This window comes from Macaca fascicularis, chromosome 10 (genome assembly GCF_037993035.2).
Source record: "Macaca fascicularis isolate 582-1 chromosome 10, T2T-MFA8v1.1".
Taxonomy (NCBI): Eukaryota; Metazoa; Chordata; class Mammalia; order Primates; family Cercopithecidae; genus Macaca; species Macaca fascicularis.
In genome coordinates this window covers 113,249,717-113,276,207 of record NC_088384.1, presented here as the reverse complement: position 1 = coordinate 113,276,207, position 26,491 = coordinate 113,249,717, and the positions used below count along the sequence as shown (strand labels likewise).

The 26,491-nt window shown below is 51.1% G+C and overlaps 1 protein-coding gene across 1 annotated transcript in view; it reads left to right on the top strand.

The window, feature by feature from the left end:
- Window positions 1–26,491, top strand: part of BMP7 (bone morphogenetic protein 7) — a 100,003-nt gene that overhangs the window by 43,938 nt on the left and 29,574 nt on the right. The window contains exon 3 of the mRNA XM_005569414.4: window positions 19,984–20,132. Coding sequence (XP_005569471.1) covers window positions 19,984–20,132 — 149 coding nt within the window. The remainder of the gene's footprint in view (window positions 1–19,983; window positions 20,133–26,491) is intronic.

Below are 26,491 nucleotides of genomic sequence, written 5' to 3'. Positions count from 1 at the left end.
TCGCAGCCCCTTTCTCTGGGTCCCACTCCAGAACCCAGGCTGAAGCTGCCTGAGTGGGAGTGGCAGGCCTTAATGTTTTTGGTTCCACTTGGGGTCCTCTCATGGATCTGCAGGGATCCCTCTGGAAAAAACCACCCAGCTGGGCAGAGACAGCAAACCACTGTGTTCAAGCCAGTTAATGCTGGAGACACGGCCAGCATCTCCTATTCAGCATCTGGGGGCCAAATGCCCATTGGCTTCCTGTCCTGTGGTCTGAGGCCATCTGGTGGGCCTTGGTGGCTCTTTTTGATCTCTGTCCCTGTTATTTCTTCCCATAATTCATCCCAAGCCTGGCTTCACAGGGAGCATACAGGTGGTGGCTGGGAATCAACGGCAACAGATTCTGTTCGCTGAGTGTTTATGGCGGGCGGGGGCTCAGCAGGTTGCCCGCATTTTCCCTGATTCCCTATAGGTGTTATATCATGTGCGGTGAAGCTGAGCAGGTGTCCCCACAAGGTGGTCAGTCCCGCCCTCTTGTAGGCCATCTGTGGGAAAGGTCTGCTCCCTTTATGTTTCCATCGATTTAGCCGGGTCCACAATGCGATCCTGGAGCCTCCTCTCTCCCATGATGCTTGTCTATACTGGGAGAAGGGATGTCTGCCTTTGGAAACAGTCATGATGACAAAAGCTAATTGTATGCAACAGGGACTCTTTACTGCTTCCCACAACAACCCTCCATGGAGGCACCCTTATCCCTGCCCAGCCCTCTTTTTTTTTTTTTTTTTTTTTTTTTTTAGAGATAGACAGGGTCTTGCTCTGTTGCTCTGCTGGAGTGCAGTGGAGTGATCACAGCTCGCTGCAGCCTCGACCTCCTGGGTTGGAGCGATTCTCCTACCTGAGCCTCTCAAGTAGCTAGGACCACAGGCATACACCACTGTCTGGCTAGTTTTTTACTTTTGTAGAGATGAGGTCTCACTATGTCGTCCAGGCTGATCTCGAACTCGGCCTCAAGTTATTCTCCTGCCTTGGCCTCCCAGAGTGTTGTGATTACGGGCATGAGCCACCGTGCCTGCTCCCACACCCTTTTTCACAGACAAGGAAATGTAGGCACAATTCTGGGTTGGGGATTAAGGATGAGAAGCTTACATCTTTCCCCAGTCACATATGTTTTTCTTCCTTGGCTGGTGGATACACTTTTTTCTTTCTCCTCATGGCAGTCCAGTCCTGTAAATTGGGAAATGGTGGGGCAATTCGTATTTTCCACACAAGGAAATTGAGGCAGAGACCAGTGACCTGCCCAGCCTGTCCCAGCAGTGTGTAGTGAGGCTTTGCAGATGCACCTGGAGCTGCCTCTTATTCCACCCCTTGGAAGTTGCATGGACTTGGACAGCATGTGGACCCTTGCTGAGCCAGCGTGGGCTGCACAGTGAAGATCTGAGCGGGATCTGAGTGGGGCCCAGCAGAGACAGTGACGGAGGCTCCACAAGGGCAGGAGTTTCGTTCGTTTTGCTCACTGTGGTATCCATTTTTCCTAGAGCCTGGCACATAATAGGTGCTCAGTAAGACACTGAATGCATGAAAGGATGAAAGCATGACCCGGCCTCTCCTTTGAGGATGTGGGCTTCCTGAATTCACACACCGCATGGTCTGGTCCTGTGTGCCCGAGCACACGCACAGCAGATGCCTGCTGGATGAGCAGGTGCTGGCCACAGTATCTTTGCCCTGGGGCTAGTCCGTCCTAGCAAACACTCCAACATGCTTTCTCTTCCAGAACTGAAACTCGAGAATGCCTTTTTCCTTCAGCATCTGAGCCCAATTTCCGAAAAGTGAAAATTGCTTGTAATTATGATACTTTTTGATCCTATGGATGTTTCCCTGTGATGATTATAATTACGTTATTTAGAGCTGTGTGCCAGTGGGTACCCAAGGGTAGGTCAGTTCTTGTTTGCAAATAGGGGAGACATCAGCATGTGTGCGGCAGCCTGGGGTTCTTTACACTGGAATGCATTTGGGGAGAATAGGCTTTCGTGGAGGCAGCTCTCTGGATAACTTGATTTGGCACTTTGATTCCAAAAGCACTTCATGCTTGGCCCTGGGCCTCTGCTTGCCTATAGAAGCTCATTTTTCCAAATGTATTAACATCTGTGTTTCGAATCAGGATCTGTAATCGCTTTAGCCTTTTTGGCAGGAGACAAAGAGAATTAATATTTTTCAATTTGGTCATAAGCAGTCATCTGTAGCTGGGAAGAAAAGTGTCTGCTCAAATATTAACTCTAAGGATGAGGAATACAGGCTTAGCAGGAAAATGATGTTTTAAAGGAGACAACCACAATTAATGAAGCTAGTTCAAGTTCAGATTGGAAGTAGGCATGTGGGTAAATACTCAAGGTTCTTCCAAACCCTGCTTCTTCCTTTGTCTTCCTATTGCCACCTCTGTCAGTGCAATATTCTTCTTTTTCCTCAATAATGCCCATGGCTTTCCATTTTGCCACCCCAAGAAAGGAAGAAGGAAAGCTGACACCTGGCTTTGCATTCCAGCACACAAGCCACCCTTCTCCTCCCGTGACCAAGGCAGGCATTGCTAATGGATCCCAGCACTCCCTTTCCCTGGATCCTTGGTAAAGATCTCTAAATGAGGCAGCCACTGCCAATTGAGTGAAGCTGCCATCAAGTGAAACTGGTTTCAGGTCAGGTTTCTCAGAAGCTGACCCTTAGCTGAGGATTGTGTGGCTGTGAGAGTGAAGGATTAGAAAATGTTTCCAAGAAAGGCCTTTAGAGCATCGGACGGTGGGGAGGTGGGGAGGCCAGGTGAGGGAGCGGTGCTGCTGCAGAGCACCCTGTAGGGTGACTTTGGCTCACTCTTCCTGCTAGAGGTTCTGGAGACAAAGGTGCACCCTCACCCTAGTCCCATCAAGAGAGCTGAAGTGTTTATACCCTGTCATTTGAGGCAGGGTTTCTATTTTCCATCCTCCACAGTAGTAACCTTTGGGGGAGGCTCATTCTCTGGGGTAAGGGCCATCCTGGGCATTGTAGGGCATTCAGTAGCAGCCCTGGCTTCTGCCCACCAGATGCCAGTGACACATCCTCACACTCAGTTGTGAAACCAAAAATGTCAGCAGACATTGTCAGGGTCCCATCTTTAACGGGTCTCTAACTAGGCCCTGGGGAAGAGTTAGGAGACAGTGCAGAATGGCCTTGACTGAGAAGCACAGGGTGGAGGGAGGGATGTCAAGTGCCTCTGGGTGACACAACCGAAGCTGAACATACTTAAGTGGGAAGTCCTTCGACCGCCCTGTCTTTTTCCCACCTTCCCATTCACCTTGCTCACTGCTACCTACCACCAAACACCAGCTGTGCAGCCCCTCACACACATCTGTCTGGGGTGGTGCTCAAACCCGGCTGTTGTCAGAACCTCCTGGAAATACATCGGAAGAGAAAAATACAGGTTCCCATGTTTAACCCCAACTAGTCAGATGTAGGGCATGGAGTTTTCATCATTAACGTTTGAAAACAAGCTCCCAGGACTGGCTGTGTCCCTTTTGGGGCCCACTGCAAAATGAAAATGTTGGGCCCCTTGTCAAAAATGTATAAAGGATTTCAAGACAGCAACAGCACAGCATGAAACCAAGCTCGGAGTACTTCTGTGTGTTGGGCCCCGTGTGACTGCATGGGTCACACGCCCATGCAGTCAGCCCTGGCCTTGCCATCTCCCTGGATATAGATGTCTGTTGATATCTGTGTTGATAGATATCTTTATACAGATACCTTTCAGCCCCAGCCTCATTTCCGGCTGTCTCCTGTACACGTAAACATGTGGAAACACAGACAGATCCTTGGAAACACAGATACAGCCCACGGACGCGCAGACACGCCTGGTTTCCCTGTTTTAACACCTTACATCAAATAGGGTACAGTTTTCATAATTAAGGACCCAGCATCTGCATTTTTATTAATGAAAGTCAGTCATTTATTCTGGACCCCTTTGCTTTTACTTCTTGTCCTTCTGTCCTGTCCAGGACGCCACCTACCCTTCAGTGGCCACATCTCCTGGGGCTCCTCCTGCCTGTGTGTTTCTCTGGCTTTGCTTGTTTCTGAAGGTGACAGTCACCCGGCGTTTGCTAGGGAGTTGATGCAGAATCCTCTCCCACTAGTGTTCGGTCTGTCTCAGCCCCACCTATTTTAAAATTCAACCCGAATCCTTACGCTCTGGCTGTGGCTCGCTGTCTTCTGAGCTTGGGTGACCTGGGTCACAGCCACATGGGGTCCCCAGACGGGAGTCCTTGTAACCCCTGGGCTTTCAGCTATGGTGACCCCACTGCCTGGCACAGAGCACTCCACGTGGCTTTGCTTCTTGAGTGGAAACTAGATTATAAGAGCCTTTTTGGGGTAAGGGTTCTTTGTCTCCTAACTCTTCCCCAGGGCCTAGGTAGGGGTGCTTAAAGGTGGCACTTGAGGTATCCTCAGCAGGCTCTTTCCCCTCCGTGCTGTGGGCTTAGGGAGTGGGCTCAGCCTCCTGCTCTGGGGTTGAACCCACAGGTTCCAGAAGTGGGAGAGGGTGGGTGGGGGTGGTTTGGGAGTCAGGTTTGCAAGTGGAATTGAGGGCTGGAACCAGGAGCCTCCCAAGAAACCTGTCATGGTCATTCTCCTTGGAAAGCTTTCTCCAGCTGAGCCCTGCCTCCATCCTTTTCCCCTTGGGGGTTCCACGTGCAGGGGCCCACGGTGCAGTAGGAAAAGCATCTCTGAAGCCCTCGTCTTGCTCCTTGACATAAGAGGGATCCTCCAGCTTCCCCTGCATCGCTGGTGTTTGAGCCTTTTCTCTGCAGATGCCACCACAGGTTGTCCTGGCAGGGGTCCTTGCCATGCGTGTAAACTGCATTTCTCCTCCAGCCCATGTCTGGCTCCTCAGGCGGTGACTCCCGCCACGTCAGCCTCACCAGCTGCGACCTTGGACAGGGTCTCCACCTCTCCTCGGAGAAATGGACCGGCTGAGCCGCAGACCTCTAGGTTTCCCCTCCCCACACACCTTTCCCTATGCGGAGCTCTGCTGGGAGCTTTCTCTGACCCACTGAGGAGTCGGAGTCAAGGCCCATGGAGAATTCCCCAGCCCCTCACCCTCACGAGACGGCCCCTCACCCTCAGGAGATGCCCCCTCACCCTCAGGAGACGGCCCCCTCGCCCTCAGGAGACAGGCCCCTCACCCTCAGGAGACAGGCCCCTCACCCTCAGGAGACGGCCCCCTCACCCTCAGGAGACAGGCCCCTCACCCTCAGGAGACGGCCCCCTCACCCTCAGGAGACAGGCCCCTCACCCTCAGGAGACGGCCCCCTCACCCTCAGGAGATGCCCCCTCACCCTCAGGAGATGCCCCCTCACCCTCAGGAGATGCCCCCTCACCCTCAGGAGATGCCCCCTCACCCTCAGGAGACGGCTCCTCGCCCTCAGGAGACAGGCCCCTCACCCTCAGGAGACGGCCCCCTCACCCTCAGGAGACAGGCCCCTCACCCTCAGGAGATGCCCCCTCACCCTCAGGAGACAGGCCCCTCACCCTCAGGAGACGGCCCCTCGCCCTCAGGAGACGGCCCCTCGCCCTCAGGAGACGGCCCCCTCGCCCTCAGGAGACGGCCCCCTCGCCCTCAGGAGACGGCCCCCTCGCCCTCAGGAGACGGCCCCCTCGCCCTCAGGAGACGGCCCCCTCGCCCTCAGGAGACAGGCCCCCCACCCTCAGGAGATGCCCCCTCACCCTCAGGAGACAGGCCCCTCACCCTCAGGAGACAGGCCCCTCGCCCTCAGGAGACGGCCCCTCGCCCTCAGGAGACGGCCCCCTCGCCCTCAGGAGACGGCCCCTCGCCCTCAGGAGACGGCCCCTCGCCCTCAGGAGACAGCCCTCACCCTCAGGTGCACCCCTCAGGAGCATAGTCTCCAGGAGGTTCTGACCGGCTTGAGTCCCAGGCCCACAGTGTTCTGTTTTGACGATCTCCAAGCCTGCCTCACTTCCCCGCCCCCTCCAGGTGGTTCCTGGGGTCACCTCTCAGACAAACTACTTGCATTCAAGTCCTTGACTCAGGATCTGCCTCTGGGGTCACTGAAGCATGACAGAGGCCAAGTGTCAACCATACAGGGCAGCTGGGAGGGCTCCCTGGCAAGGGGCAGCTTTGGCACCAGCACAGCTCCTGGGACCCGGTGAGGGTCTACTAAGTGCAAGCCGACATCCTCAGCCTGCCCCCTTCCTGGACCCCCTGGCTTAAGGATGCTACCATGAGAATAAGTCTTAGACACCCCGCTCTGGCCTTTTCTGGAGGTTCCAACCCAGCCTCTGTTTTTGAGACTCTTGAATTTGGAAATTGCATTACTTGTTTCTGTCTGCAAAGCACTGTCAAGTTTCTCTCCCCTTGTCTCCCTGCTTTGCTGCACTTTTTCTGTCTCTGGCTTTGGAATCTTAAAAGAGCCTGTGGTTCTCTTAAAAAAAAAAAAAAAAAAACAGGTTGGAAAGATGACCCAGCTCGAAGACTGTATTTGTGGTGCTTGTTTATTCCTTGAGTGTGCTGCATGAAAGGGGCTGAATTTACCTCATTCTATTTTGGTCTGGACCTGGAGGCTGGAGGAAATGCGGCCCCCAGGGGAAGTCTAGAAAGATGAGTGTCCCCATCCTCCATGGCTGCCCGCCCACCTCCACAGTGCCAGACGCAGGGAGCTGCCCGTCCGTGTGGGATTTCCCCCAGAGCCGCGTCAGAAGCTCTGCAGTGCCCCCCAAGTTTTTCTGGGGGGACCCCCCAGAGTTCTTGACGTTTCACCAGAGTTCTTGATGTGTTCTGTGGGCCGGAAGCCAGCTCGCGGCTCAGTTCCACTGGGTTTCCGGATGGATCACGCCTGGGTTGAATGGAATGGTAGAGCCTCCAGTTTTCCAGAAACTCTGGGGCTGAAACCCTGGTATCTTAAGCAAAGAGTGACAAGAGTCAGGTCCAAAAGGAAATGTGAGACATGCTTTCTTCCCAGCTGTTGCTCTCTGCCTGCCTGAGTCCTCTTGATTTTTTCCTGATGTGGGGAAAGAAGGTGGCTCTGAAGAGGTGACGGGGACAGGAAATGGGGGCACTAAACCGGAAGGCCGTGCAACCTGGCAGTTTCCAGCGGGGGGTCAGTTTGAGGTAATTTGACCGCCCCCTGGTTCCACAGCCAGGCCTGTGAAGGTGGAGGGTATGGAGGTGCCCAGGGGCTGACGAGGGTCTCCCTTCAACTAGCGTGTGCAGCTGGGTGCCCGTGGCCTGGGAGTGGGCACCTAGTGGGGCATAGGGTGGGCTAAGGCCCCAGTGAACTGTGAGTCAGAGCCATTTCTGGAGCTACTGGAATAATCTGAAAAAGTATTTACCATTTCTCTTTTAATAATATAAACTATTGGAAGTGAAACCAGAAAACTTCACTGGCTGTAAGGATACAGAGGATGCCAGCACGTTTGTCCAGTGTGCATCCAAGGCCTGCTTTGTGCTGAGCTGTGTGCTTGGTGCAGAGCACCAGCGCAGAGGCTGCTCCAGGGCTGGACAAAATAGGGCTGGTTCTTGCTGACAGAAAGCTTCAGACCTGGCGAGGAAAGAGGAAAACCCAAAAAACTATACAAACAAACGGAAACTCCAGCCCAGATGGCGCAGGGGAGAGGACTTGGGCTTGGAGGGTGTCCGACGTGGATGTGCCAGTAGGAGGGCATCAGTGGACGCTTCCCTGGGGAGCTCAAGAACGGGCAGGTGTGAGGGAGGTGAAAAGGCAGGGAACAGTGTTGCAGGCAGTGGGAACAGCATGTGTGAAGGGTTGTGGTGGGCTGGAGACTGGCACAGATGAGGACGGCTGGGTGGGAGGAGACTGTGGAGACAGGGGCCAGACCATCCAGGGCCTTACAGGTTGGGTGACCTGGAGTTGATGATAATGCTTCCTCTCTCTCCCCAGTTTCTCGGTTTGGACTGTCAGTACCATAGTCTTCTTTGTCACAGAACACATTCGAGAGCTTTGGCTTTTTATCCTAAGAGCTGCTAAAGGGTTTGAAGCAGGGAAGTGAATTGCTCAGCCCCTGCAGGCTGCTGGGGCAGGGGGAGTGCGGGGTAAGAAGAGTGGAAGTGGAACCCCCGGGGTTCGCTGGGCGGCAGCTCTCCCTCCGCCATCAAACCATCACTGTGCAGGGCTGGCACTTTGCTGGAACGGGGCTCTGGGCTGGCTCCATTCACTACCTGCATTTCCCTGAGCCTCAGTCTCCCACCTGTGAGAGGGGACAACGGTGCCTGCCTCTCAGGTGCCATAGGGTTCAGTGGGCTCGCTCGGGCCCTTGTTCTGAGATGGTTCCATCCTGAGTTGGGGTCAGCTTGCTGCAGTTGTGATCTTGCTTTAAAAGCCGAGGCAGCTTGAATCCCGTGGTGGAAGATTCACACTGACATTGAGGTTTGCTCCAACCAGCTGAGAGCCTTGAGTATCTGGCTCTGAGCTGGCGTCTTGAGCATATCTTTCCATTTAACTCATTCTCAGAACAATCCTCATGGCTACCTCCATTTTATAAACAAAAGAACCTGATGGGCAGAGGCTGACTTGCTCAGGGTTACTCCACTGAGATTTAATTCCAATTTTCCGCAACCCAGAGCCTGGAGCCCTACAGCCCACATCCCTGAACACCCACTGTGGGACCAGAGGACCCCTCTGGGGATTTCATCACAGAGAGGACTCCGGGCCCCTGACCTCCTGATTGTCTCTGCTGATGGCTGTGTCTCAAATGAGGGAGAGCCTTCCATTTGTCGCCATGATCCTCGTCCCTCTTGACCCCCTGCCTCTGTGATCCGCACCTAGACACAAGTTTGAACGACTCATTACTGTGCTCCATTGCCGGAGCAGACATTTCTTTGCAGCAGACTTCTCAGAGCCTTTAAAGAGCTAAGGTGCGTGACGACATCTCTAAGGAACAATGTGTCGTGCGGCGCTTCCCAACCTTATTTCACCACAGCACATTTTGGATTTTTGACCCTCCCATTTTCCTCTCTTAGCTATCCTATTAATAAGTTGCAGTTTTTGAGATCTTGAAAAACTCCAAACCCTTTGTCTTGTGGGTGGAGAAACCGAGGGCTAGAACATAAGGGCCACTGACTCGCTTTCTGACTGTGACAACACTGGCCTCCGGGCGCCGGACGGGCGTCTTCCTGACCTTCCCATGAGTGGCTGGGCGGGTGCTGTCCGCAGTCAGCTGGCCCTGCCCAGAGGGAGACAGACAGCCGTGGGGTGGGTGAGAGGGCCGTGGGTGGCCACCTGAGCTCTGTCTGGGGCAGGAGGATATTGTGCCTCTTTGTGTATTTTTCCACCTTACTCCCCAGAGCTTTAATTTTAGTCTTCCTGGATAGGCACCGTCTTCAAGGAAGTGTGTTTTAAAAAAGCCTTGGACCTCCCTGACTTCATCTTCCCGTCTAGGGGATGCCAGGGACTGTTCTATGATTTGGCAGGAAAGTAGGGCATTCCCTGAAGCTGAGGTCGGGGAGCCTGGGGCCCGGGCTGGGTCCTCCCCAGCCTACAGCTCAGGAGGGGCACCCCTTGGACCCGGGAGCTGGCTGCCAGGGTGGAGCCGGCTTCCTCCTGGGCTCCTTTGATCTCCTTCCCAGGCTTCCCTGCAGGCCGGGGTTGCTGCTGGGCTGACTCCAGGTGCGTGGCGGGCTGCAGTTTCCCGGCCTGACACCACAGCCACAAGCCTGTGCTCCCTCCATGACATCATGCTAGCCTGGGAATGCTCTGGCTGTGCTCGCTGGCTCGCTCTCTTGCTCCTTTTCTTCTGAGGAATATCCTTGCGGCCCAGCAACCATTCACAACACACAGGCCTTCAGAATGTCCGGCCTGCAGTTTTCCAAAGAGCAGCAGGGTGAGGCGAGGGTGAGAGTCAGACTAGGGGTCGGGGAGAGTCAGCTGGGTCTTCGAGTGGTAAAACCTGTGATCTCCACCCCTGCTTAGAACTCTTCCCGGCTTCCCAGCGCTCAGCAAGACCTGACCTCCCCCGGCCAGAGGCCCTGCAGGGGACATCATGTACCTGTGCCCTCTCCTCACTACTTTCTCATCGTGACTTCCATATTCAGTTCTCTCTGCCAGGAACGCTTTTCCCTGCCCTTTTAGCTGTGTTAGCTCTACTCATCCTCTGACCCCCGACAGGAGATGTTTCTGTGGAACGTCCTTCCCGCACACCCTCACACCTCACATCTAGTCCTTTTCTTTTGTCTTGCTCACCCAGAGGACACTTCCCTCCTTCACACCACTTAATTCGGGTTTGAATGACCCTCTTTTGTGCTACGCACGCCCGGCCTCTGGACCCGGAGCTCCATCTCCGGCTGCCGTTGTGTCTCTTGCTCCTAGCAGAGCACCTGTGGAGAGGAGGCGTTTCAGTGTGGATCTCAGGAGAGAAACTGTTCGTTCCTGTAGCTGCTGTAGCAAGTGACCGCCAACTTAGTGGCTTAAGACAACACACATTTATTCTCTTAGAGTTTGGGAGGTCTAAAGTCTGAAATGGGTTTTACTAGGCCCAAATCAGGGTGTCCAGAGGGCTGCATCTTTTCTGGGGGGCCTAGGGGAGGATCTGTTTCCTTGCCTTTTCTGGCTTCTAGGAGACAGAGGTCCCCAGCCGCAGTCACACCACACTGTTCCCTGCTTTCGCTGTCACATCTTATTCTCTGGCCTCCTGCCTTCCCCATTATCAGGACCCTTATGATTCTTTTGGGCCCATGAGGATAATCCAGGATAATCTCCCAACTCAAAAATCTTTCACCACATCTGCACAGTCCCTGCTGCCATGGAAGGTGGCATACCCACAGCTTCCGGGATCAGGACCTGGGAGGTGGCATACCCACAGCTTCCGGGATCAGGACCTGGGAGGTGGCATACCCACAGCTTCCAGGATCAGGACCTGGAAGGTGGCATACCGATAGCTTCCGGAATCAGGACATGGAAGGTGGCATACCCACAGCTTCCGGGATCAGGACCTGGGAGGTGGCATACCCACAGCTTCCGGGATCGGACCTGGAAGGTGGCATACCCACAGCTTCTGGGATCAGGACCTGGGAGGTGGCATACCCACAGCTTCCGGGAAGGTGGCATACCCACAGCTTCCGGGATCGGGACCTGGAAGGTGGCATACCGATAGCTTCCGGAATCAGGACATGGAAGGTGGCATACCCACAGCTTCCGGAATCAGGACCTGGAAGGTGGCATACCGATAGCTTCCGGAATCAGGACATGGAAGGTGGCATACCCACAGCTTCCGGGATCAGGACCTGGGAGGTGGCATACCCACAGCTTCCGGGATCAGGACCTGGGAGGTGGCATACCCACAGCTTCCGGGATCAGGACCTGGAAGGTGGCATACCCACAGCTTCCGGGATCAGGACCTGGGAGGTGGCATACCCACAGCTTCCGGGATCAGGACCTGGGAGGTGGCATACCCACAGCTTCCGGGAAGGTGGCATACCCACAGCTTCCGGGATCAGGACGTGGAAGGTAGCATACCCACAGCTTCCGGGATCGGGACCTGGAAGGTGGCATACTCACAGCTTCTGGGATCAGGACCTGGAAGGTGGCATACCCACAGCTTCCGGGATCAGGACGTGGAAGGTGGCATACCCACAGCTTCCGGAATCGGACCTGGAAGGTGGCATACCCACAGCTTCCGGGATCAGGACCTGGGAGGTGGCATACCCACAGCTTCTGGGATTGGACCTGGAAGGTGGCATACCCACAGCTTCCGGAATCGGACCTGGAAGGTGGCATACCCACAGCTTCCGGGATCAGGACCTGGACGTGTCTGAGGGGGTGTTATTCTGCCTACCGTATCATCTGAAGTGTGTTTTCCTTTTTTTGATGGTGGGCCTGGGCCAGCCCTGTGCTATCCTGCCCTGCCTCCTCTAACTTGGGTGGGGCCCCTGGAGACAGCTTTCTGTGCTTCGAGTAACCTCTGGCCTGGGACCTGCTGCTCCCAGCGGAGGCCTGTCCTGAGCCTCCCTGCCCCTCAGTTTTTGGTACAATCCCCATCCCCATGTAATAGGTGGTATTGAGGTGATATTAAGTGGGGTTACAGATTGTACTGACCTCGTTGGAGGAGGAAGGAGGAGGTGGGAGAGTGTCCCTTAAGAGACTAGTGTGCAGTAGGTGCCCAGGACAAGGTGTCAGGGTGCTGAGGGCCCCCATCCACCAGCCAGGTGATTCCAAATGCGGCCCTTCCAACCCTGGCTTGCACCAGCTCCCTGAAGGTGGTGGGGGGCTGTGTCTGAAGGTAGCAGAGGGGGAGATCAGGCTGGCTCTCAGGCTGTGATGGTGAGAAGATTTTTCATTACACTGCCCTAAATTATGGCCCAGAACTGGTGTCTAATCCTTGTTCAGCCACCAGCTGCCCATGTGTGAGACAGAAGCTCTCTGATCTTCCAAGCTGAAAATTAAAATGACCAGAATGGATTTCCAAGGGCTTGTTCTGCTCCTAAGACCCTGGATGGCTGGGCCCAGGGGCAGAAGGCTGAAGGAGCCCTGATAGTGGGCACAGACAGGACACCGACTGTTCCAGGCAACGAGGCAGTGTGCACTGCGTGGCCATGTTGGAATTTGTGTTTCCTGTGGCTCCAACGCCTGCCTGGGTGCCTCAGGGCCAGAGAGATCCTCAGACTCCCAACTCCGCTGTGTTTTGCCCTGGGGGAGTTTCAGGGCCAGCTTCCCTGGATCTGTTTTTCTGCTGAGGCCCTGGTCCTGCATCGCACATGGGAGTCTTACTCCCCTGGGAGTGGGGTGGTGGGTGAAGGCCCATAAGGATCAGTCTGTAAATAGCCTCTAGGAAGGTAACCAGAGGCCAAAAAAAGGACTTCCTGCCTTCCCACGTTTGAGATTTTAAAATATCCCCTTTTCCATTGTGGTAGGACTTTCCAGGGGAAGGTGGGCTGAGAGACACTGGAAATGAGCCTGGGGACTTGCGGTTCCTCCTCCTGCTCCCTCTAGAATTAGATTTCAGCCGGTTCACCTGGGTGTCCCTGGGAGGAGGCACCCGAAAGCCCAGCAACGCACTGTTCTCAGGCTGGTGGTTAAATATTAACGTCTCAGTGCTGCGGCATCGGGGTCACCAGTGGCTCATGCCTTGCAGAGCAGGGCCATGGGAGAACCCAATTTCAGAAGAGAAGAGAAGATGACTTTTGGGGTCTTGCTATTTCTTTAATCAGAAACAGCCTGAGAAAGTGGAAGGATCATCAAGTTTATAGACAAAAGACGTGTGGCCTGTCCCCTGGCTCTGCTGCCTTTCTGTGAGATTAGAGGAGGGGGAAAATCTGTCCGAACCCAGGAAACGAGGTGAGAGCCAGGCTTGCCACCTTACCTAGGTTCGTTCTGCTGATCAAGTATAACATGGAAATATGTTGCCCCATACAGATCTAGCTTTTTCCAGAAATAGGACGTGCTTACTAAACTGAGACAATATTGATGTACATGTGTTAGCTTGTAAAGGGAAGCAAAATATTTCACAGTGAATTGCTGCTGCCCCTCTGGTCTGTATGCATATAAATGTTTCATGCCGATGTGTGTATACTTTAAACAATTATTAGCATAATGGCACCTATATTTGGGGCGCTCTATTTGGGGCTTAGATTGGTCTTATCCATTTTCAAAAAATAGCTTTATTAAGATATAAAGTGTATAATTCAGTGGTTTTTGGTACATTCCGAGTTGTGCAACCAACACCACTGTCTAATGTTAGAATGTTTTCATCACCCCGAAAGGAAACTCCATACCCACTAACAGTTACCCCCATTTTCCCTACCTCTCTAGCTGTTGGCAACCACTCATCTTTCTTTTTTTCTATTTTTTTTGTTTGAGATGGTGTCTCGCTCCGTCACTCAAGCTGGAGTGCAGTAGCGTGATCATAGCTCACTGCAGCCTCCGCCTCCTGGGCTCAATCGATTCTCCTGCCTCAGCCTCTCGAGTAGCTGGGACTACAGGCATGTACCACCATGCCTGGTTAATTTTTATATATATATTATTTATTTATTTATTTATGAGATGGAGTTTTGCTCTTGTTTCCCAGGCTGGAGTACAATGACGCAATTTAGTAGAGATGGAGTTTCTCCATGTTGGTCAGGCTGGTCTTGAACTCCCGACCTCAGGTGATCCGCCCGCCTTGGCCTCCCAAAGTGCTGGGATTATAGGCGTGAGTCACCATGCCTGGCCCTACTTTCTGTCTTTATGGATTTGCCTATTTGGGACATTTCATAGAAATGGACTCATACACTATGCAATCTTTTGAGTCTGACTCCTTTTTCTTAGCATAATGATTTCAAGATTCATCTGTGTTGTAGCCTTTATCAGAGCTTCAGTTTTTAATGGCAAATAATATTCTGTTGTATCAATGTACTGTATTTTGTTTATCTGTTCGTGAGTTGATGGACACTTCGCTATTTCTACCTTTTTGGCTGTGAATAATCCTGCTATGAACATTGATGTGTAAGATTTTGGGTGCACATGTATTTTAATTGCTTCTGTGGGTAGTCGAATTGCTGGGTCACATGGTAATTCTACATCTGACATTCTGAGACACCACCATACTGTTTTCCAGAGTGGCTGCCCCATTTTCCAATCCTACCATTAATGTATGAGAGTTCTACTTTCTCCACGTCCTTGCCAGTAACACTAGTTATCATCTGTGGTTTTGGCTCTGGTCATCCTGGTGGGTGTGAAGTGCTGTCTCACTGTGGTTTCAATTTGTGTTTCCCTAATGGTTGATGATGTTTAGCATCTTTTCATGGCTCACTGGCCATTTGCACGTCTTCTTTAGGAAAACATCTGTTCAAATTAGCCTTCTCTATTTTGGGAGTCAGTGGCATGCTAGCTTTACAATATGGGTTTTAAACTCTCCCTCTTCCATGTTCTTGATCAAATTATATAAGAAAGAATTATCTGTTGATAATTTGCAAAATTTGTGGTTATAAAACCAACTGGGGTATGGGGGTGGGAAAGACCTTCCTATTTCAATTTCTTTTGGGCAAATCAAAATTTTCATTTCTTTTTGCACCAATTTTTGCATTTTGCATTTTCCCAGAAGTTTACATCCTACAAATTCTGTTTCTTAAGTACTTTCCTATCATATTTCCACCTTGTCAACAAGTGTAGCTTTATATGGTCCTTTGAAGTGACTGTGCAGGGCTCTGTTGCCTTAGACGTGCCATAATGTTTTTACCAGTCTCTCTCACTGGATGGTTAGTTTTCAGTTTTTCTGTTATAAACAATGTGACTGTTGTTTGGGTTATGTATCTCTGAAACTAACCACTCACATGTAGTGGCTTAAAACAACATTGTTTTATTGCTCAGGAATTTAGGCAGGGCTTAGCCGGGTGGTTCTTCTACTCTTTCTGGTGTCTTCTGGGGTCACTGATGGAGCTAGGAGCTTGACTAGGTCTGGAAGGCCTGAGATGGTGCCTCACTGACTTGGTTTCTCTCTCTCTCTGTCTCTCTCTGGTTTATAGATCCTTATCCTCCATAGCCTGTGCCTCCTTCCCCTCCATGTGGCCTCTTCCTTTAGCAGTGTAGTCAGATTTCTCGATTCAGTGGCTTGCTTCCCAGAGGGCAAACATAGAAATGATAGGCTTCTTAAATCCTAGTCCTGAGCCTGGCAGGGCCTCAGTTCCACTGGGTCCTACTGGTCACAGCAGATTACATGGTCAGTCCAGACTTCGGAGGTGGGGAACAGACTCCACAAGTTTATGGGACAGCAGCATCTGCGTACGGAGACAAGGAATTATTGGTGGCCGTATTTGCAGAAAATCTAACACTACTGTGAACACAGTACACTTTTCTGACAAATTTTGGAGTCCAAGGTAAACATGCTTGGAATGGACATGTAGTCTGTTGACTGGAGAACTGTGGGCAAGTCACGTAACCTCTGGGGCCAAGACATGTAAAGTCCCCATCCTAGGATTTCCTGAAGTTTAGCAGAGAATAGACACCAAAACTGACATACCTTATAATAACTATATTCCCGGAGCATCTGGGAGTTTGCTGCCAGGCTGGTCTTAACTTGGCTCTTCCTAATCATTGAAAAAGATAGCATTATTCTCATTTTACATAAGAGGAAACCAAGACACAGGAATTATCTGGCATAACCTTGCCTTATCCCTTCTCCATCACCCGGGTTTCATCCCTCTCGTATTTTCTCTGTCTGTGATGACATCACGTATCATACAGGATTCAACATATTCCTATGTGTCTCTTGTCCCCAGGTGAGTGAAGGAGGTGGCAGGGTTTAAGCACTCAGGTTCTTGAGTCAGGTTTCCTGCGCTGTCACCTGGTTCTGCCACTTATCAGGTGTGTCACTGCAAACAATTGGCTTCATTTCACTGACCCCGACTTTTCTCATCTGTAAAACGGTAACAGGACTTTGACCATTTCATAGGGCTGGTGGGGAGATTTGGAGAACCAAAGTGTGGAAAGCACCGAGATTCTCAGCAGTGGCGAAGGTGAAAGAACACATTTAGGTTCCTCAAGGCCTTTCACCCTGAGCATTCCCTACCTCTTCTCTCACCTGGGCTGGGCCAGGGAGGCCAATGTGTTCAAGGTAAATAAAAACGTCACAAAGGGCTCCTTCAGTGCTCTCCTGGTTGTAAGAACCAGTGTTCTTTTATGATGCTCGAGGTGGCAGCTAGAAATTCCCCCTCTCCCAGCTGTCAGACTGGACCTGGCTTCTGAGTAATTCCTTCCTTGTCCTTTCCATGAGGTCCAACCTCACACCTGGGCTCTCAGTCTGAAAGCAAAGCCCGTGTTAGCATCTCACACTTGACCCATCTCAGCAAGGCTCCTGTCTCCCGGTGCCTTCCGATGAAGATTTGGCTCTCCTAAACGTGCCTGGGACACATTGCAAACTATGACTTGAAGGAGGGGAGTCGACGCGTTCACGTTGATTCATGAATGAGTCAGCGCTGGCCTGTAGCATCTGCCCTCAGTGTCATAGCCTGCAATAAGAGAATGCTCAGTATCGTTTGGCGAGGCGTTCTCTGTTTAAAGATCTCACTCTGTTCCCCTGGTTACCATTCATTGTTTCACTGTCTTGGAGGGCCTGTCCAGATTATCTGGTCACATTTTCCTGCTAATAACAATTTTCCAGCAAAATCACCACCTGGGTTTGTGACTTCTGTGCTGGGGTGTGGATATTTCCTACAGGGGCCTTGGGAGCCTGATTCAGTAGGAGAAGTTGTTTCAACTTGGAGTGGTGTTTCTTGTCTCATCTGTTAATTGTTGAGAATAGCTAATGGTTCATTGACAACCTTGGTAGCTTTTCAAAGCCAGGAAAGTCATCCAGGCAAACTGGAGATAAGACAGCAGGAAATTCTTGTTTATAAGTTTAAAATCTGTGTAGACATCCCCAAAGCCAGCCTGAAACTATCTCTAAAAGAGCATGGGGAAGAAGTTAATGAGTCATGAAAAATCATCTCATTATTTTAATTCAGTTTGGATGTGAAAGGCAAACTTAGGGTCTTCAAAGTCCTGTGTGGCTCTAAAAAGACTTCCTTGCTTCTGTCATCTCTCTGTGCTTGAGAGAGAAATGAGTCCTTTACAATCTTTAAAAAAAAAAAAAAAAAAAAAAAAAAAAAAAAAAACCTCATTCCTCATAGTCCTGGAGACTGGGAAGTCCAAGATCTAGGTGCCGGCAGGGTCAGTGTCTGGTGAAGGCTGCCCTCTGCTTCAAGATGACACCTTGTTGCCGTGTCCTCACGTGGTCAAAGGTGGAAAAACAAAAAGGGACCAGACTTTTCCAAACTCTTTCATAAATACATCAATCCATCCCCAATGGCCTAATCACCTCCTAAAGGGCCCACCTCTTAATAATGATGCATTGGGGATTTTCAACATGAGTCTTGGGAAGGACAAAACATTGAAACCATAGCAATAACAGAATTAAGCATTTTTTGAATCAGGTTCTGGGGTTGTTAAAAAGGAGAGTTTGGGGGGGCATGGGGTGAGGTGACTCCTGCCCCCATCTTTGGTCCTGGTGATGCTGTCCATTGCTGTGGAGTGCCCACCCTTCTATGGCTAGGAGTGGGCACATGACTTGACTGGGCCAACTGGATTCTCTCCCCCAGAGTTTTGGATGGAGAGAGGCCCAGAGGGAAAAGCAGCTCCGATTTGTTCCTTCTGTGCTTGTGCCTGAGAAAATTGCCCTGTGCCCTCGCGCCTGCCTTGGTTCCTGTCGGTTTCTGACTCTGGTTCTTCTTCCCTGTGTATGCTTCTCTGGGTCTGTTAATCTCCCAGCACTCACTAACATTACAGATCTGTTTCCCGTATGCTTTCTCTGAGCCTTGTTCACATTGATGTGCCTGATGAATGTCTGACAGATTATGGCATGCAGCAGAAGGGTGATCTAGCAGACCTCACAAACCTAGAGTTGTCCAGGTCAGACAGGAAGATAAATAAGGGTGGTTTTCCACAGTGTTAGTAGGGAGAGCTGGGGGCTGGAGCCAACTGGAGATGTGTGCCTCATCAAAGGGACATCGGTGGCTCGGCTCCTGCCCGTGGTTTAGTGGGTTACATTCCAATGAGGTTGACTGCTGAAAGGCTCTGAAAAGGCAGTGTCCAGAAGAACTGTCTTTGTGTATGGTTGCAAGCTTGGGCTTGCAGGTAGCCTGGTTGGTTTCCAGTCCTGCCTGGACTGTCCTAGTGGCATAACCCTGGGCAAATAACTCGACCTTTTGGAGCCTCAGTTTTGAGTTCTGCACAATGGCATGGGGAATATTATCTACCCCACATAGTATTGTAAGAACTAAGTGACATGAGACTGGTCAGGCGTTTCAACCCAGAGCCTGGCACATGGTAAGTGCTCCATAAAGGGTATGTCTGACATCTTTATGTGTGAGCAGAGAAGATTCACTGTAATCCCCAGGAAGATTAGATAACTCCAAGTATGATAGAGACTGTTGTTGCCCTGGGGCAGGGACCCAATGTCACGTTGTTCATCATTATGCCTTGGTTTCTGGTACAACACAGCGGTATAAACATTCTAGTTGACTATTAAAGGACTTAAAGTATTGAAACTTTGAATCCTTATTAAAGGTGTGCAAGAAATGTTATGAAGATTTTTCATACTAAATTTCTACTATCCAGAAACATAACAATCCACTTATCTACCCACTTATTCATCTACTCATCTACCCATTCATCCATCCATCCACCCATCTACCCATCCACTCATTCACCTACCTGCCCACCCATCTACTCATCCATCCATCCACCCACCCACCCAGCCACCCACTCATCTACCCATCCATTCACTTACCCATCCATCCATCCATCCATCCATCCATCCACTCATTCGCCCATGTACCCATCCATCCACCCACCTATCCGTCCATTCACTCATTCACCCACGTACCCATCCATCCACCCACCTATCCATCTACCCATCCATCCACCCTCCATCCCCTATCGAGTTAATTATGATTGTACCCCATTTTGCTACTGTAAAAAGTGAGGAAGAGAGAATGAAAGGATTTTCACTATTAATACTGTTCAGTCCAGAGATTCACCTCCTGCCCCTTGGTGGGCTGAGGAAGATGGTGCACGTCCTGGAAATGAACTTAGGGTTGTGGGAATTGAATGAGACAGTGTAGTGTTGAGCCTGTGGGACAGTATCTGGCACATGGTGAATAGTGCAGTCACTATCAACTTCTGCTCTCTGAGACTCTTCCAGCAACACGGAGGCTGCATAATCCCTGTCTTCCTGTACTGTGTCCCGCTGGGATGCCCCTAACAATTTGTGGGGTGATACTGCCTTGTAACAGCTGCCTGTTCCCTACATGTGTCTCTTTGTAGCTCTTCTGCACTCTCTTTCCTCACCACAACTACTGAGGGGTCTTTGTGCCTGGATCTTGGTCTGATGTTCCCACTTGTGGGGGACCAGTGGACTCTTTCCATGAGGCTCTGCTTCCCATCTGTTGGGGAAGCTGAGCTGTGACCTGGCTGACGCAAAGCCTGTGTCTCTCCTCCTCTCTCTCAGGGAATCGGATCTCTTCCTGCTCGACAGCCGCACCCTCTGGGCCTCGGAGGAGGGCTGGCTGGTGTTCGACATCACAGCCACCAGCAACCACTGGGTGGTCAATCCGCGGCACAACCTGGGCCTGCAGCTCTCGGTGGAGACACTGGATGGTGAGTCCCCCGGCCACTGCCACCACCAGTCCTAATGCAGCCTGTGCTCCTGGACTTCAGGAGGGTCTCAGTAGTGCTCATGCTTGCCTCACTACAAACAGGCTTCCCCACCCCTCCCAACCAGTACTCCATGTTCAGCCTTTTGATCCAAACCGGAAGCAGCCCCTTCCCCTTTCTATGAGAAGATTACATGTTTGGCCATAGCAGAATTGGGTAAGGCTTCATTACAAAAGGGTGGTCCCACATCAGCAGGGGGGAGGGCAGCCCTCTTATGAGAAATGCAGAATCCCGGGCCCTCCCCAGACCTGCAGCATCAGAACCTGCACTTTAACTAGAGCTCCAAGGTGACACCACAGGACACAGGACATTCTGGACTGTCCGTGAACTGCAGGGTGTTTAGCAGCATCCCTGGTCTCTTACTCAGTAGATGCTAGTAGCATCTCCCAGTTGTGACACCCAAAAATGTCTCCAGACATCGCCAGATTGTCCCCTGTGGGACAAAGTTGCCCTCATGCAAGGCATTAGTCCCTTCCACATTAGAACCTGAATGTGGGTCTGAGTCCCCAGTTCCTGGAGAATCCATTGTGAGTCTGCCCTCCCCCACACCTCTCATTCCCACCACAATTCTGCCTCCTTTGAGAAGGGAAGAAGGAAGGATGGTGAGTGGGGAAGTGGGAATGGGCTTCTCTATGCTAATTTTCCCCCACCCCAAACAGATAACAAATGGTATCTTGTAGCTTGACTTTGCTTAAAATTCAGTGGTGATGGTTTCCAGCTGTGTAACTTCTTCCTTCCACCAGTTTTATGAACAACAATTTTTTTTCATTTATTTTTGAATAAACACCTTCACAATGTTTGCCTTTGGAGCTATGAGCAATACATGTGTAACACGAAATAGTTTCCCTCCCACTTTCTTCTCCAGCTGCTGAGTTCCACTTCCCAGGGACAATTGCTGTTTCCTTCTTTTCAGAGATGCTCTCTGGGTGTTTCAGAAATTACATGGAGATTCAGCTTTCAGTTTTTCCCCCTCCCATAAATGGTGGCCTGGCATATACAGTGTTCTCCAACTGATGACTTATCTCAGAGATTGGTCCTGTCAGCCATTAAAGAGCTTCCTTGTTCCATGTGTTTTGTGTCCATGTAGCTCTGCCACCCACACACACTGTGGCGTTGGACAATTTCCCTAACCTGTCAGAGCCTGGGCTTTCTCATCTCCAGCATGCAGGTGATGAGAGGGTTTGGGCTATTGGGTTGTTACAAGATGTAATGGGTTATTATGGGAAGAGTTTTTTAAAATAGTGCCTTAATGTGCATGGGATTTTCCCAGGCATCTTGGTAAAATGCAGATTCTGATTCAGCTGGCCTGGGGCAGAGGAGTCTGTGTTTTCAGACAGCCACCAGGTAACAGAAGCTGCTGGTCCCTGGACCATGCTTTGAGTAATGAGGCTTAGAACAGGACCTAATTGTCATACACATGTAAAGGAGAGCAGTCATCATCATCATCATCATCACCACCACCATCATCATCATAACTGACTTACCCAGCTCTCCTGGGATGGATGCTTAGGTGTTTTCTAGTCTTTTGGTCTCACAAACAGGGCTTCAGTGAGAAACCTCGGTGTGTAGGTCATTTTTCATTTGAGTGTAACTCTAGGACCAGTTCCTGAAGGTGGTGTTGTTTATTTGTAGTTTTTGTTTGTTTGTTTGTTTTGTTTTGTTTTTGTTTTTGAGATGGAGTCTCACTGTGTCACCCAGGTTGGAGTGCAATGGCACGATCTTGGCTCACTATAACCTCTGCCTCCTGGGTTCAAGCGACTCTCCTGCTTCAGCTGCTTGAGTAGCTGGGACTACAGGCGCCTGCCGCCACACCTGGCTACTTTTTCTATTTTTAGTAGAGACAGTGTTTTACCGTGTTGGTCAGGCTGGTCTCGAACTCCTGACCTCAGGTGATCTACCCGCCTTGGCTTCCTGAAGTGCTAGGATTACAGGCATGAGCTGCCGTGCCTGGCCTATTTGTAGTTTTGATAGATAATGTCAGTTTGGCCTCTTTAGAGGCCATTCCACTTGCATCTCCACCAGCAATGCGTGAGGGTGCCTGTTTTCCCATTGTTGCCAGTTCAAGTTCTCAAACATAGATTTTTGCTAATCCAACAGATAACAAATGGTATCTTGTAGCCTGACTTTGCTTTTTTTCTTATTCTGTGTGAGGTGGGGCATTTTGTTCATGTGTGCCATTTGCAGTTTCTTCCTGCACATGGTATGTTCATATCCTCTGCCCATTGTTCTGGTAAGTTTTGGTCTTTTTCTATATGATTTTGGTTCTTTGCAGTTTGAGCAGCAAACATTTCCCCAGTTTTTTAGTTTAATTTTTACTTTGCGTATGCTGGATTTTGCCACGTGGATTAAGACAGTGGAGCTTGGCCAGGCACAGTGGCTCACGCCTGTAATCCCAGCACTTTGGAAGGCCGAGGCAGGTGGATCACTGGAGGTCAGGAGTTTGAAACCAGCCTGGCCAACATGGTGAAACCCTGTCTCTACTAAAAATGCAAAACAAACAAACAAACAAAAAATAGCCAGGCATGGTGGTGCGTACCCATAATCCCAGCTATTCAGGAGGCTGAGGGAGAAGAACCACTTGAACGCGGGAGGCGGGGGTTGCAGTGAGCCCAGATGGCACCATTGCACTCCAGCCTGGGTAACAGAGAGAGAATCCATCTCAAAAAAGAAAAGAAAAAAAAAGACAATAGAGCTGAATGTAATAACCTTTTCCTTGATTGATCCTGGACTTTGTCTCTTTTTCAATTCTTATCAAAGGCCACTGCCTTAGTCTGGAGCTGGAGGCACATCCTGGCCAGCATCTTGGGGATAATTTATCAAAGTGTAGTTTAGGGGCCCTATCTCTTTCTCCAGCTTAGGTGCCTGGCAGTAGGATGTGGGTAGCAGGAACAATTCCAGCATTTGATAGGCCTGCGGGAGGTCTGAGTGAGAAAATAGAGACCCTCCTCACCCCAGACCCTCCAGAACATGCGCTCTGCCTGAGTTGTAGAATTACTCACGTAAAGTCACAGGCCATGTGAGCGGACTGAAGAGTTTAGCACACGCTCTTGTCCCCTGAATCCCAGATCAGTCTTCTTTCTACTGCTTGTCCCCCACTTCCCCCCCACCCTGCAACTTGTTCTTCTTCCCCTTTCCATGCCCCTGAGAGTTAAAAGTGGTCCTAGAAGACACTGGAGCTTTCCATTGCTATCTTAGGGGTTGGCAAACTCTAGCCCGCTGACCAAAGTCAGCCTGCAGCCTGATTTGTGTGTGTGTGTGTGGCCTGTGATCTAAGAATAGTTTCACATTTTTAAATGATTGAGGAAAATTGAAAGAAGAAGAATATTTAATATCATATAAAATTACATGAAATGTACATTTTGGTGTCCATACCTAATGTTTTATTGACACAGCCATACTCATTTGTTTACATTGTGTCTGGGGCTGCTTTTATGCTTTCACAGCAAAGTCGAGTAATTGTAACAGAGACCCTGTGGCCCGCTAAGCTGAAAATATGTATTATTTTCAGAAATACTAACAGAAAAAGTTTGTGATGCCTGCTCTATACCAGCAATCCTCAGACTGTTCCGTGAAGGCCAATAGGTGCCTCAGGGAAAAAGGAAGAGTTTCACAGTCATTTAAATATGATGAATGCTAGGCTGAATAAATGAAACAGATTTCTCTGCAGGACTTATCAGAGCATTTATTTTGCCAGTGTCCATTATGAATCTCTGGATAGGAAATATTGCCTCAAGGAATTCCAAACTCATCTAGCAACAGAATCATTTGACTTCTTTTTCCCTAGAAGCCCCTGTGGAACATTCTAGGGATAAGATAAAAATGAAGTAATATGGCTAAGGTGGACTTAATTCCCTTCTTCACAGTAACCGTTTCTGTGGACTTGTAGATGTTGGGGAGACCTTCCAACTGGGCCCCAGTGGGTTCTGTGCTTCTCTGTCTTGCCTGCCCGGCTGGTTCAGGTGATTTTTCTCTTATTTGATGCCAGCCCTGTGGCCAGCTCCTCCTAGTACCGCTCCTGCCTTCACCATTCCCCCCAGACACATTCAGAGTCCTTTTGCCCTTTTTGCCTCCAGCACCTACTCCCCCCATTGTCCAGGTTATGGGGAAAGGCTCAGCATTGGCGGAGGCAGTGCTGCCCAATGGTTAGAGCTCAGGCTCCCGAGCCAGGCTCCCCTGGTTCAAATCCCAGCCCTGTTGTTTCCGGCCTTGTGACCCAGGGTGAGTCACGTAATGTGTCTCATCTGGAAAATGGGGTTAATAATAGTTTCCATCCCCAAGGGTGGTTATGAGGGATTAGATGAGCTCATGTGAGTGAAGAGTGTAATTGCTCAGTGTGTGGTTGCTACGGAGCACCGCTGTGTCTTGTGATCATCACAATTACCCAGCAAGGTAGATGCTATGGTTCACATCCCCGTGGTGCAGGCAGGAAATGGAGGCTCCTGAGAACCTGCCGGGGCTCCGTATTTCAGCAGCCCACCCGAGACCCTCTCCGTAGGCTGCAAGTTGCTATCTAGAGTCAGATCAAGGATTAGATGCTGCGTCCGTGACCCCCTCTGGCTCCATGACACCTTCTTTGCCCCTCCTGGGCAGGGCGCTGGGGGCCGGGTGTGGTGCCACCGCCCAGGGACTTGGCTTGTCCAGGTACTGTGCGCGCCCAAGCAGTGAGTTTGGTGTGGTTGCCCAAGTCAGGGGAGGATCACCCACTCAGATTGTCAGGGAGGGGAAAAGTATATAATGGCCAGTTGGCTGTGTGGAGTTTTGGACCTTTTGGGGATGAGCTAAGGAGCAAGTGAGTCCAGGATTTTCGAGACATCATGGCTGTGAAAATGCTTTGTTTTCCCTACTGTGGAGGATCTCAAGCCTGGTGTCCATCAGGGTCACCCTGCAGGGCAAACTGCACGTGCGGGTGCCTGGGCTCCATTTCAGACCCACAGTGGGGGATCTCTGATGGTGCGCCCAGGAATATGCCCTTTTTCCCTAGTAGCTTTAGGGGTACACGTGGTTTTGGTTCCCTGGACAAATCATATAGTGGTGAAGTCTGAGATTCTAGTGCTCCTGTCAGTCAAGTAGTATACACTGCACCCAATATGTAGTTTTTTATTCCTTAGTCACCTTTTAAAATAAGACTTGGGTAACTTGAGGCCTGGCCAGTGACAACACTCTGGCAAAGTCGTGTACAGTGCCTGGGGCAGCCTGTTTACAAGATGGTGCCTGGGCTGACAGGTGCCCCTTGGGTTCTGGGTCTCAACCCTCCCCTGCCGGATCCTGCACGGGGAAGGGCAGCAGGGCCTGTGGGAGGTGGTGTGCATCCGACAAATCAGTGCACACCTGCTTTGTGCCTGGCCCCGAGCTGGCTGCAGAGGCCCTGGTCCCTACCCTGGGAACTTCTTACTGACCTTAACTCAGAGAATAATCTGCCTGCACCAGCATCCAGAGAAGACAGGGGCCCAGGCAGCAGTGCCCATACCCATGTCACCATCCAGAAGGGGTAGAGACAGGGTCACCTGAACCTTGCAACCACTAGGCAGTTACACTGTGCCTGGATGTAGAAGGGGCCCTGGCAGCTGCTGGAATTTGGAGTCTGTACACCTCCTGGGGCCTTACTTTTCTCATGCACACAATGGGCATGTGGAGGAAAGTAATTTGGGCCAGTGTGCTTCCATTCTAGTGGGGCGCAGCCATCAAAGACCTTATTGCGGAAGCCTGGTGTTTGACCCGACGTGAGCCCCTGCCTGCCAGTGGTCTCCAAAACTCCAAAGCCCAGATGGCGCCCTCCTTCCCTCCCAGCTGACCACGGGTGGGGGGTCTTGAGGTCAAAGTGCAGAGGTGCCCTTCTGAGACCACCCAGGAAGCGTGCGTCTGTTTCCTCTTCCTCCCAGCTGGGCCCTCCTGTGAGTCACCACGCGGAGCAGCCGCAGCTGGGGCTCCGCTCCGGGCCAGCGTGCCCTCGTGGGGAGAAGCCTATAACTCCCAGGCACCTGCAGCTCGTCAGGAGGGGCCGAGCGGGGAGCCCGGTCTCATCTCCCTGGGGATGGGCTGGCGCTGCAGGAATGAGGGCTGGAGTCTGTTTGTCTTTCCCTTAGTACAGAAGAGAGGAGAGGCAGCCTCTCCACTTGTTGCAGCCCCCAGGCTGTGCTTCCCACCCATGGACTGGCTGTGTCCTACACCCCACACTGGATGCTGGTGTCAGGGACCCGGGGTGAATCTAGCACTGCCCAGAGCCCTGTGAGAAAGGAGAGGATAGAGAGGAGAGCGAGAGGAGAGGAGAGGAGAGGATAGAGAGGAGAGGATAGAGAGGAGAG